Source organism: Mchenga conophoros, linkage group LG6, assembly GCF_057382185.1.
Source record: "Mchenga conophoros isolate Kocher_MC1m ecotype Shallow Benthic linkage group LG6, M_conophoros_male_GT1.1, whole genome shotgun sequence".
NCBI classification, from domain to species: Eukaryota; Metazoa; Chordata; class Actinopteri; order Cichliformes; family Cichlidae; genus Mchenga; species Mchenga conophoros.
Window position 1 is genome coordinate 6,851,850 of NC_140531.1, and position 11,653 is coordinate 6,863,502.

An 11,653-nucleotide genomic window follows, 5' to 3' on the forward strand; every position below is an offset into this window, starting at 1 on the left:
ACACGGACACGGGGAGAACATGCAAACTCCACAGAAAAAGGCCCTGGCCAGATGTTGGATTGAAAACCAAGAATTTCTTTGCTGTGAAGAAACAGTGCTATCCACGGTCCCACCTTGCTGCCCCTTTTCTATCTAAGATTTATACACAGTCACACATAGTGAGCTACTCAGGGTTCGATATCTTGCCTAGTATCTGGAATAGTAGCAGACTGGAGCAGCCAGAGATCAAACCAACAACCTTCCAATTAGTAGATGACCTGTTCTACCACCCTGTAAATATGATGGTTGATTTGAACCCAGGACCTTCTTATTGTGAGCCAGAAGAGCTAACCACTGCACCCATTTGTGATTCAAAGCACAGTAAAAAAGCTTTAAAACTCAGAAATTATTTGGGAATTTTCCTTTCCATTTCAAGTTATGAAATGTATCTACACAAAGGTCTGTTCACATGAAGTCAAAAGAACCACACATGTATAATTCTATGGTGTCGTGATTTCTGGCCTCCTCTGTCCTTGTGTATTTTCTGGAAGTGAAGGACGAATTAGGCCACAGTCACCAACTGACCTTTGCAGCCTGAAGACAGAGAGATGTCTGGACATAACACTACACATTTTCAGGGTGGGGTTTCACGAGACCAGTCAAGCTAAAGGCAAAAGGAAAGAAAGACAAAGGGTTAAGGAAGTTCGGTTTAGCTTCGAAATAAAGCTCTGTAAACAAGTGAATGGGACATGATGCGTGAGCATTCATCAAGACATTTACACATTGGGACGTTTTAAACATTTCATTATTTAAGATTTTGAATATTTTTGTTGTATGCTCACATAGTGTATAGTTCTACAAAATTATACATTTAATTCAGCTACCAGAAACCTTTAGTAAAAACTAAAGGTACATAACTTACAACTAAAGGTGTATATTTAATACTGAACAGTGTTTTATAGTGAAAGTCCTGACAGGAAATGACGTTAGTATCTCGGGCTCTCGCGCGCTCTCTCTCTCTAACTCTTTCCCGGCAGATCAGGAGACTTCGGCTCCGCTCGGAGAAACAGCACAGGACTTTATGGTGGAAAACCGTTTCATAGTTTTACCTTTTTCTAGGGACCGGCTGTATGATTAAGCTACAATCTTCAATGAGTAAGCATATCCCAGTAAGTAACCTGTTTTTCGTGGCTGCCATTTTGTTTCTCGGTTTCGTCTCCTAGGCTCCTCTGGTAAATCAGTACGTTACGGTGAACTGTTACCAGCTGGCCTTCACGTTGCTTCGATGAAATCACGGCCTGCTCGATAAAAACCCAGTTCAATATTTCCACAGTGCTATTGCCTAACGTTGCCTTTCTCATTTAACTGTAACGAAAATTCACAGAACATGGATTTGGCCATGTTATTTGAGTGCAATCTTAGAGCTGCATGATGATCGTCACGATTAGGAAGCGGCTGACGGATGCGCAGCTCGGGCTGGTCCCGGCTCTTCACTCGGAGTTTTTGCCGTCTAAAATCGACGCATATTTATTTGAAATAAACGAAACACGTAAATGACGTGTTGTTAGTGGTTTGCGAGACTGGCTACGTGCACGGTGTCTGGGTCGGGCGTCTTTTTGTCACCTCAGAGCACTGTGCAGTCTGTCACAGCTCCCGACGGCGCCTATAGGCCTCTAATGTTATATGATGGCGCCCGGTCTATCCTCACACAAAGGACACTTTACAGCCTTGTAATGCAATGCAGAGACATGTCTGCTATTTAAGCCACTTCTGCTTTGCTTCACGTCTCTCTTATATTTACAAATCACTGTCCTTTCAGTCAGGCAGTGGCTTTTAAGTGCTTGGTAATATTTCTAAGTAAATGCTGCTTTTCGGCCGGAAAATAGCAGATTAACAAAGCATGCTTGACCGGCTTAGATTTTACTATTTCGACAATAAGATGAAGAAAACCTTTCCAGTAAGCCAGCGCTCGGGTATCGAGCTTCTGTGAGGAGTAAAGGGCAGAAGCATTAGGGAGGAAATGGCAGAGAAAGCATTTGTGAGTCACATTTCTGACGATCATAACAGCGTGTATGTTAAAGCCCCGCTGAAGGCCCCACGGTGAGCTCAGCCTGCGCACACAGATACGACCTGGATGTCAGAAATGACACGTTATATATTTATTTCTGCTGTACAGCGGCAGCACTGCACTGTGATTTTATGTACTGGGAGGTACAGTCTGCTCTGCTGTGTTAATCATTGCGTTATCTGAAACACCACTTTCTCTGCATGGGAATCAAACCCCAGACACTCTAGTGTATTTAGTCTCCAAACAATGTTAATGTGGCTGTTGACATACTTGAGTGTGAAACTTGGCATAATTAAAAAAAAAAAAAAAAAAAAAGAGTAGCTCAGAAAGGCTGCGGTTTAACTGCCTGTTTCAGGGTAGCTAATATAAAGAAAATTATACTGTGGGATTCGATTACTGTCATTACACCCTAAATCTGTGTTTCTAGCCAGACTCTGTGCTGTTGTCTGAAGGTAATTCTAAAATTCAAATGAGGAAATTTGTTTTATTCTTTTAAAAATGAATGGCTCATGACTTTACTGAAAATCCCTCACTTGTTTCACGGCTGCTTTGTCTATACTTTGGCCCTGTGCTTCCTCTATGATCTAATCCCTTTGTCTTTTACTCTGATGGAGTGGTATGTTTGACTAGGGGCTTATGGATATGTGTTTGGGATTAGAGTTGTCACAATATCAGATTTTCCATTTCATGATTATTGTGCTTAGGAAAAAAGAAAAGAGGCACAGTTTCCATATAGAATGTGAATAAAAACAGTTTCTCAGTAAAAGTTTCTTTTTGGCAAATGAATTGAACTACACTGAGAACAGTTGCCTGTGCTTTTTGTGTTCTTTAAAGGTGTTTAAAAAAAATAAAAAATTAAGCTTTTCTTCCCTCCTGCCCCCCTCTGTGTCCTGCAGCAGTTCTGTGGTGTTCTGGGTCACACATTTATGGAGTTTCTGAAGGGCAGTGGGGACTACTGCCAGGCTCAGCACGCTGCCTATGCAGATGAGTGAACAGCCAAACTCGCCATCGATCCGACGCACTTGAGCCACAGGAGGGACCCCGGAAAGTTGGCAGGACCGGGACTCCTCCCAGAACCAGCGATAACTCGGCCTGGATGGGGTAACTCCACCTGCTGCACACTGCCCTCGTCGGCTTCCGCCTGGCCAGAATCAAGGTGGAACCAACCTTGGTTTTTTTTTTCTTCCTTTTCTTTTGTTTTATTCCAAAGGAGAGGGTTTGAGTTACTTCTCCAATTGTCCGCCCTTCCCAGCTGCCAACTTCCCAAATTTGCCTGTTACTGTTCTTTTTGGCGGGATTATTTTTATTTTATTTTGACACTTAGCCTTGCCAACCTCGAAGAAGACTGGAGGATTTTTTTCTTTCGGAGTTCCTCAAAACTTGTTGGACATTTGTTTGACATTCCCTCCGAGTTTAACTGTTTACATTAGTGTTTACTCTGTGGAAGACATTTTAGTTTTGTTATACATTTTTTTCCCGCATTGTCACGATGGCTCGAATGAACAGACCAGCCCCTGTGGAGATTACCTACAAAAACATGCGGTTCCTCATTACCCACAATCCCACCAACGCCACCCTGAACAAGTTCATAGAGGTGAGCCAAATTGTGGTCAAGTGTTTACATATTACAGAGTGTATATTACTCTAAGCCCACATTGGAGAAGCATGTAACCGGTGATTACATGTTGAGAAATATTTTGGAAACGACCGCAGTTTAAAATCTTTCCTGGAAATGTTTCAGCCAATGAACGCAATGACTACAGAATCGTTTTAGATTACAGGAATTGACGTATGTAGGTGTATTACTGTCAGTGTGCTTTAGAGGGTTGGGCAATCGGACAAAATTGGTGACTAAAATCAATTGATTCCTTTAACAGTTGGCTTTTTTTCACAGACTTCAAGAAATTGCACATTACAAAAGAGCTACCAGACAGTACCTCTTTCCTTTAAAAGGGAAATACACACAAGAACAGATTAGCCGCTTATGTCAACCAAAGGCAGTGGGATGTCACTAAAATAGTCATGGGCGAAGCTATCTAGCTTAACTTATCAACTCTTTAGTCAAGCGAATGATCTAAAAACTGATGATATGAAGAATATCACTAACTGACATGAGCTAGTGTTTGCATACATCAGCAAATTCATTTTCACTTCTTTTTGTTGGAATTTTAACGTGTCGTCCAACCTTAGTATCCTGAGGTAGCTTTAACAGTCTTGTTTGCCTCTTTCGCTCATAAATCCTGTGACATGTGATTACAGGAGTTGAAAAAATATGGAGTCACCACGGTTGTGAGAGTCTGTGAGGCCACCTATGATGCCACCCTGGTGGTGAAAGAGGGAATCCAGGTTCTGGTGAGTTCACACTTCTGACTTCATCATGACTCCTAATGTTTCAAACCAAAACAAATGTAGTTTTTTTTTTTTTTTTTTCATTGCTCTGGGTTTTCCCCCCCAGTATACCAGGCTATTGTTTTTTTTTTTTTTTATTATTCTGGTTTTTATTGTGTAACAGATTTAGGTTTGGGGGGGGGGGGTTCCCTCCAAGCGAAGGTTCAGATTGTGCAGGAAGACAAGCTCCACGGGTGTCCTTGCTGCTGCAACAACATTTTTCTTTCCCCGCAGCTCAGCCTTCTCACTTCTTTTGTTTTGGTTTCCAAGGAACGGAGGCCACTGACATCATTTCCTTTTTTCTTCTCTCTTCTTTCTGCAGGATTGGCCATTCGACGATGGAGCTCCTCCCTCCAATCAGATCGTGGATGATTGGCTGAACCTGCTGAAGCTGAAGTTCAGGGAGGAGCCCGGCTGCTGCATTGCTGTGCACTGTGTAGCAGGGCTGGGGAGGTAAGCAGTCACTGACACAAAGATTCAAGTTGTTATATTTTACGTATGATAGTGAAATGTGGCTCTTGCTTCTGTTTGTATTCTGATACAGAAGCAGTCGGTGCTAAAACAGTTATTTGATGATCCCTGTTTTCATATTGTTTTTATATTGTACATAAGCTTTTATTTTAGGGGATTTTCTCTAACAAAACTGTTTGAATCCATTAAATAACGTTTCCCCCATTATCTGACTTTTAAATGATTAATCCACCAATCCAAAGGATAACTGCAGAACTACAACCTGAGCTATCATAGTGAAAACTATCATATAGGAATAACATCCTTGTTATCAGTTGTGGTTTGAAAAACAAACCAAGAAGATCTTAAGCAAAGACGCAGTCATTTGCATTTTCTTTGATCCTGCTGTACGTGACTCACAGTATCACCCACATTTTGTCCCAAGTGTGTGCTTCCTTAGTACAGACAACCTGCCAGGTCCTGTCTCTGTCCTGTTTGCTTTAATCTGATCTATGAGGAAGCAATGTTTGTTTGTTTTGTTTTTGTAATTGGAGCAAAACACTATTTTGCATGTTAGTTTTAACTAACATTCCTGGTACTGTCTGTTCCCTTTCTTTTTCACAGAGCTCCTGTTCTGGTGGCACTCGCTTTGATTGAATGTGGGATGAAGTATGAAGATGCTGTCCAGTTCATTCGACAGTAAGTAAAAATCATTTGGCAGGAAATGATTAAAGAAGCTTTTTTTTTTTTTTTTTTTTTTTTGGATGAGTTGAGGTTTTTTATTATAAAACCATTAAAATATCTGATAGTTAATTACATTTGTAAGGCTCTCTGGTAGACAGACTTTGGCATTAACTTTGAGAAAATCCTTGATTTTTGTCTTGCAGTAACCTGATACTTTGATACGTAAAGCAGGGAGGCCTGAGTCATATCTATAAATAGCAGAGATGTCAGAGAGTGAGATAAAGGATGATTCAGTAGGTGTGCTTTAAAGTATGTGTCATCCCTTGAAATATTTATAGAGCACTTGGCAGTCAGCTTTTTTTTCCAAAGACTAATCAATAAAATGAGGGCAAGCTCAGCAATTTGAGGCTGTCATAGAAAGTGGTGTTATATTATTGATTAAATATTATTAATACGGATAAAATCCATTTTTTTCTTTTTAAATTAACAGTTAATAATAGGACTTGAATTTTTTAAAGTTTCTTTTAAAATCCTCAACAAGCCAAAGAATCGTTATCATGCTGAATGTAAAAATCATACATATTGCCATGAATCTTCATATAGAACAGAGTTAGTTGACTATTTCTGTAAATGTAATAGTACAGGGCAACCACTTTGCTCTTTTCCAACCCAGCATTTATATTCTTGCACTCTATCACAGTACCTTGTTATTCAGAGTACTGGTCCTTAATACAGCATTTTAATTCCTTTCCGTTTCCCTTTAACCAATCATCTGATTGGTTGCCCCTCACACCCAGAAGGTTAGAACAGTTAGTGGGTGGAGCTTCTTTTCTTACAGTCACAGATCTGTGGCTGAGCTTTCCTCTCTAACATCAGACAAAGCCATCATAGAAAAGCCTGTAAGTAGGGTTCACAAAAGCTGAGCGTTTGACTCACAGGGGCTAGACTGCTTATATGCACACTGACATGAATTATTTAAACTTTGGGCATGTTTAATATATTACAATATCCATGGTAGCAATATATATTATGGATTTACAAAAAAATCGGCAGTCATGAGCTAATTAATTTCTACACTTGCTTTCAGGAAGCGCAGAGGAGCATTCAACAGCAAGCAGCTGATCTACCTGGAGAAATATCGTCCAAAGATGCGCCTGCGTTTCAAAGATTCTAACGGCCATCGCAATAACTGCTGCATCCAATAGAGCCAAACATTGAGCCACACCAACCTCTCCCCAACCTACCCTCCAACACAGAAGAGTTTCATTAAACCTTGCTAGCTTATAACCTGGCAGGCTTCCTTTTTTTTTTTTTTCTTCTTTTTTTTTTCTTTTTCTTCATTGTGTTGTATTTTAATTTGGAAAACCATGCTTGGTAAATGAAATTCCCCCTCCCTTTCTAGTTTCAAAATTAAATGTCAAAAAAAATGAAAAACAAGAGTTGTGTGAACAGAGTTTTTTCTTCATGTGCCCAGAAAAAAAAATAGGAAGAGTCGTGTATCATTGTAAGATGTTGGATTAACTGTTTTCTGAAAATGCATCCCAAAGATTTTGATTGGCCCGTGCATTCACATTGCCTGAAAATGTGTTAAAAAAAAAAAAAGAAAAGAAAAGAAAATAGGTTAAAGAAATGTTTTCTTGATGTGAACAATTATGTGTACCCTGTTCAATTTTAGGATTCAGTTTCAAGACTGACTAGAAAGAGGTATGCCTTTCTTCAAATCAGATGGATCATCCATAAATGCCTTACAATCGGAAGTGGAACAAAGGCAATCGAGCAGGAGTCGGCTCCTGTTGGCATTTGGAAAAGGTGTTTCATTTTTCTACTTGGAACAAAAAAAACCCTAAACTGTTGCCTTTGTCTTGTGCAGGAAGTCTTACACACACTTATGCCCTTTCAGTAACTATTTTTTATTATAAATGCTTAACTGTTGCAATATTTGTCAATTGAAAGTCTAGGAACTTTTTAGTCTTTATCAGACCTTCTGTTTACTTATTAACTGCCATGTTAAAATAAAAATGTGATCTTTTTCATTTTTCCTTTTTTGGTTTATTTTTGTTTAGTTTTGTTTGTGTGTGTGTGTGTGCGCTTCAAACTGGACTTCCAACATCTGCAATATTTTGTATGCCTTTTTATTTGATGTCCATAACTTAAGACTTGGATACTTGATGATTTTATGTATTTGAAAATGTGTACTATTATTATTAGGTTGGCTATTTATACTATCAATGGATGTGTGATTTAGTACAGTGAGCAAAAAAGTTTTACCTGTTCACCAACTTGTGAGAGTACATTAAATGATACACTGAAAAAAGATGTTGGTCTTTTCTCCCCATTTTCTCAAGAGAAGAAAAATGCAGGAGGGGTTTGAGCAAAATAGGACTGATAAATACTTCTTAATAAAAAAAAATGTTGCAGATGTAGCGCTAAAAGACTTTCTTGAAAAATGATAATGGATTGGATTTATATAGCGCTTTTCAAGGCACCCAAAGCGCTTTACAATTCCACTATTCATTCACTCGCATTCACACACTGGTAGATTTAGCTGTTTGGTTGAATAGCGGCTTTTTCTCAAACCTTTCATCGTAAAATACCTGTATTTTTAGCATTTACATCACCAATAGTCCAGTAAACCAGTTTACATTTTAATCATTGCAAAGACTAAAATGTAGCTAATTTGTGGCCCAATATGAGTTGACAGTTACATTTGTTTCAGTTTCTATAGTCTTTGAAATAAAACATTCAGTCCCATGATTAATTCAACGCCCTGCTAGGGCCGTAACACTGGGTGACTGGCTCCAAGATGAGTCCTGTTGGTTCAAACTTCTTCCATTTACTGTCGATGGAGGCCATCGTGCTCATTTGGACCTTCAGTGCTTCAGGAATTTTTCGGTATCCTTCCCAATATCTGAACCACAATGCAATCCTGTCTCTCAGATTTACAGACAATGCTTTGGACTTTATGTCTTGGTTTAGGCTCTGACATGCACTGCCAACAATGGGACCGTATTTGTCAAATCAGACCTCATATCCAATCAACTGAATTTACCACAGGTGGATTCCAGTCAAGTTGTAGAAATATCTGCCAAAGATCCGTGGAAACTATTTACACTGGCCACTTTGTTAATTATACCTTACTATTACCAGGTTAGACCTTACCTGCCCTAATTCTGACACAGGTCAAACAAGATGCTAAAAACATTCAGTGGAAACTTTGATTCATATTGGTGTGATGAACATCTTTATATTATAGAGTCTTCAAAATAGCCACCTTTTGCTTTGATTACTGCTTTGCACACTCTTGGCATTCTCTCGATGAGCTTCATGAGGTCATCACCTGAAATGGTTTTCCAACAGTCTTGAAGGAGTTCCCAGAGATGCTGAGCATTTGTTGGCCCTTTTGCCTTCACTCTGCGTCCATTTCTTCCAAAATCATCTGGATTGGGTTTAGGTCAGGTGACTGTGGAGACCAGGCCATCTGACGCAGCACACCATCACTCTCCTTCTCCCTCCCTTACACAGCCTGGCGGTGTGTTTGGGGTCATTGTCCTGATGAAAAATAAATGATGGTCAAACTAAACACAAACAGGATTGGATGGGATGTCGCTGCAGGATGTTGTGGTAGCCATGCTGGGCCCTGTGCTTCGTACGTCGCTTACTACATCCAAGATCAAATGAAACATCCAAGACCAAACCATCGCGCTAACCGTGAGCGCGCTAATCCGGTTCCCCGAACACACCTGCTGTTGACGATTAGTACAGCTGGACGCAGTAATGTGACATCACTGGGTGTCGTAAAAGGGGCTACGCATCGATAGTAGAAACATTGATCGGCAACCCTCTGATTGGTCGGCGAAAATGTCGACGGAGCGCGCTCGGCTCGGTATTTTTCGGCAGCAGAGCAAGAACTCTTGAGTGAGGGATTTCAGGAGTTTCAGAGTTTAATCAGAACGCAAGGGAACACTGCAAAGGCTGCAAAAGCAAGGAGCGAGGGCTGGCAGGAAGTTGCTGACAAATTAAACTCGTAAGTAATTTAATAATAACAATAATAATGGAGTGGATTGATATAGCGCTTTTCAAGGCACCCAAAGCGCTGTACAATGCCACTATTCAGTCACTCTCACATTCACACACTGGTGGAGGCAGCTACAGTTGTAGCCACAGCTGCCCTGGGGCAGACTGACAGAAGCCAGGCTGCCATATCGCGCCATCGGCCCCTCTGGCCAACACCAGTAGGCGGTAGGGTAGATTTATTATATTACACTATATTATCCAATATTATATTACATTATATTATAATATGTTATATTTTATCCTCTGTCACATTAGAGCCACGACAGGACCCACTAGAACATGGGAACAGGTAAAAGTGAAATATAAGAATATTCTACAGAATGGTAATATTTATCACTTATATTGCTTTTAGTCTCTTGGAAAGAGACCCTGGAATAATCTGTTTGTTTATAACAGCAACCAAGAAAAGGGCAGAGCAACAAAAGACAGGTGGTGGTCCTGCACCCCCTCGTCAACAAGTTGGTTAAGTAAATAATACCCTCACGGGAAAATCGATATCTCTCTATGAGCACACTGTCGCGCTGAGCTAAAGGATCCTGTCTGTCCCGCAATATACGCTGAATTCTGAGGACTCTCCTTATCAATCTTGCACCTTCCGCAATGGGTGGCTCGCGTATACGGACAGGACATGGCTGCGACAGACTTCCCAAATCCACCTTCGCTTTTATAGCCGTGGTCTCTCATCTTGATTACACGAAGTAATTTACAATTACTACTCTGAAATATGAATTAAATCTGTAATAATCACATACATGTAATAGAATGTTAATAGTACATTTCCCTTTTTTAGGAAATGACCTGTGTGAAATCAATAAATGGATCAGGTGCTGCATTGTCTTTAGTTACATTGATGTTATTTATTTATGGTGAAACAGTGGTGGAATATCGCTGTTGCTTTCGTATGAATGACGCGGGCATACCTGCGTGGCCGCGATCTAATCCTGTTTACATAAAGTAAACCTGCTCCCCAGCAGGTTTACGCTTACGGCTCTGTTGCTATGACAGCAAGTCCCGGATGGGCTTCGGGGAACCGAACGATCCAGGATCACGCGAAATCGTCAACAATCTAATCCAGCTAACTTACTTAGCGAGGTACGAAGAACAGGCCCCAGGTTCATTGTGCCTTCAGTTTGAATAAATCCCCAACAGTGTCACCATCACACCTCCTCAGCCATGCTTCACAGTGAGAACCATGCATGTAGAGACCATCCATTCACCTTTTCTGCATCGCACAAAGACATGGCAGGTCGACCAAAGATCTCAAATTGGACTCATCAGACCAAAGCACAAATTTCCACTGGTCTAATGTCCACTCCTTGTGTTTTTTGTCCCAAACAAATCTCTTCTGCTTGTTGTTTTTCCTCCGTGGTGGTTTCTTAGCAGCTGTTTGACCATAAAGGCCTAATTCACACAGTCTGCTCTGTACAGTTGATGTAGAGATGTGTCTGCTACTGGAACTCTGTGTGGCATTTATCTGGGCTCTGATCTGAGGGGATGTTAACTTGCAATTTCTGAGGCTGGTGACTTGGATGAATTTATCCTCAGTAGCTTGTGAGCCAGCTTTGACAGAGCGCTTGATGGTTTTTGCAACTGCACATTCAAAGTTTTAGCAGTTTTACCTACTGACTAACATTCAGTTCTTATAGTAATGATGGACTGTTGTTTCTCTTTAATTAGCTGATTTGTTCTTGCCATAATATGAATTTTAAGAGTGGGGTCCCAACCCCACTAAGAAGGCAAGAAACTCAACAAATGAACCCTGACAAGGGTTTGCAGCGCTATCAACAAAGCGAAGGGTGGCTACTTTCAGGAATCTAAAATATAGGACATATTTAGAGTTATTTATCATTTTGCCTTTGCTACATAAATCCAGATATATATTACATTTATATCTGGATTTATGTGCCATATATTCAATGTCTTCAGTTTGTATCTACAGTGTAGAAAGTAGTAAAAATAAAGAAAAAACACAAAATGAGAAGGTGTGTCCAAACTTTTGACTGATAGTAT

General features: G+C 40.3%; 1 protein-coding gene and 1 long non-coding RNA gene across 2 annotated transcripts; both read left to right on the forward strand.

Moving 5' to 3' along the window:
• Nucleotides 1-970: 970 nt before the first annotated feature.
• LOC146571992 (uncharacterized) lies at nt 971-3,039 on the forward strand. The gene is made up of 2 exons (XR_014892630.1): nt 971-1,148; nt 2,944-3,039. It is a non-coding gene; the product is annotated as an uncharacterized LOC146571992 (long non-coding RNA).
• A 7-nt stretch (nt 3,040-3,046) lies between these two features.
• Nucleotides 3,047-7,842, forward strand: ptp4a1 (protein tyrosine phosphatase 4A1). The gene is made up of 5 exons (XM_085276023.1): nt 3,047-3,641; nt 4,307-4,399; nt 4,758-4,888; nt 5,510-5,584; nt 6,657-7,842. Exons 1-5 carry the CDS (start codon nt 3,537-3,539, stop codon nt 6,772-6,774), a joined length of 522 nt encoding a protein of 173 aa, XP_085132149.1. The 5' UTR covers nt 3,047-3,536; the 3' UTR covers nt 6,775-7,842.
• The last annotated feature ends 3,811 nt before the right edge of the window (nt 7,843-11,653 follow it).

Excerpts from the sequence above, each read along its gene's own strand:
- ptp4a1 (XM_085276023.1), top strand. The coding sequence starts at position 3,537 with ATGGCTCGAATGAACAGACCAGCCCCTGTGGAGATTACCTACAAAAAC. Across the intron at positions 4,889-5,509 it reads TGTGTAGCAGGGCTGGGGAG|AGCTCCTGTTCTGGTGGCAC; the intron begins GTAAGCAGTCAC and ends TCTTTTTCACAG. Across the intron at positions 5,585-6,656 it reads GCTGTCCAGTTCATTCGACA|GAAGCGCAGAGGAGCATTCA; the intron begins GTAAGTAAAAAT and ends ACTTGCTTTCAG.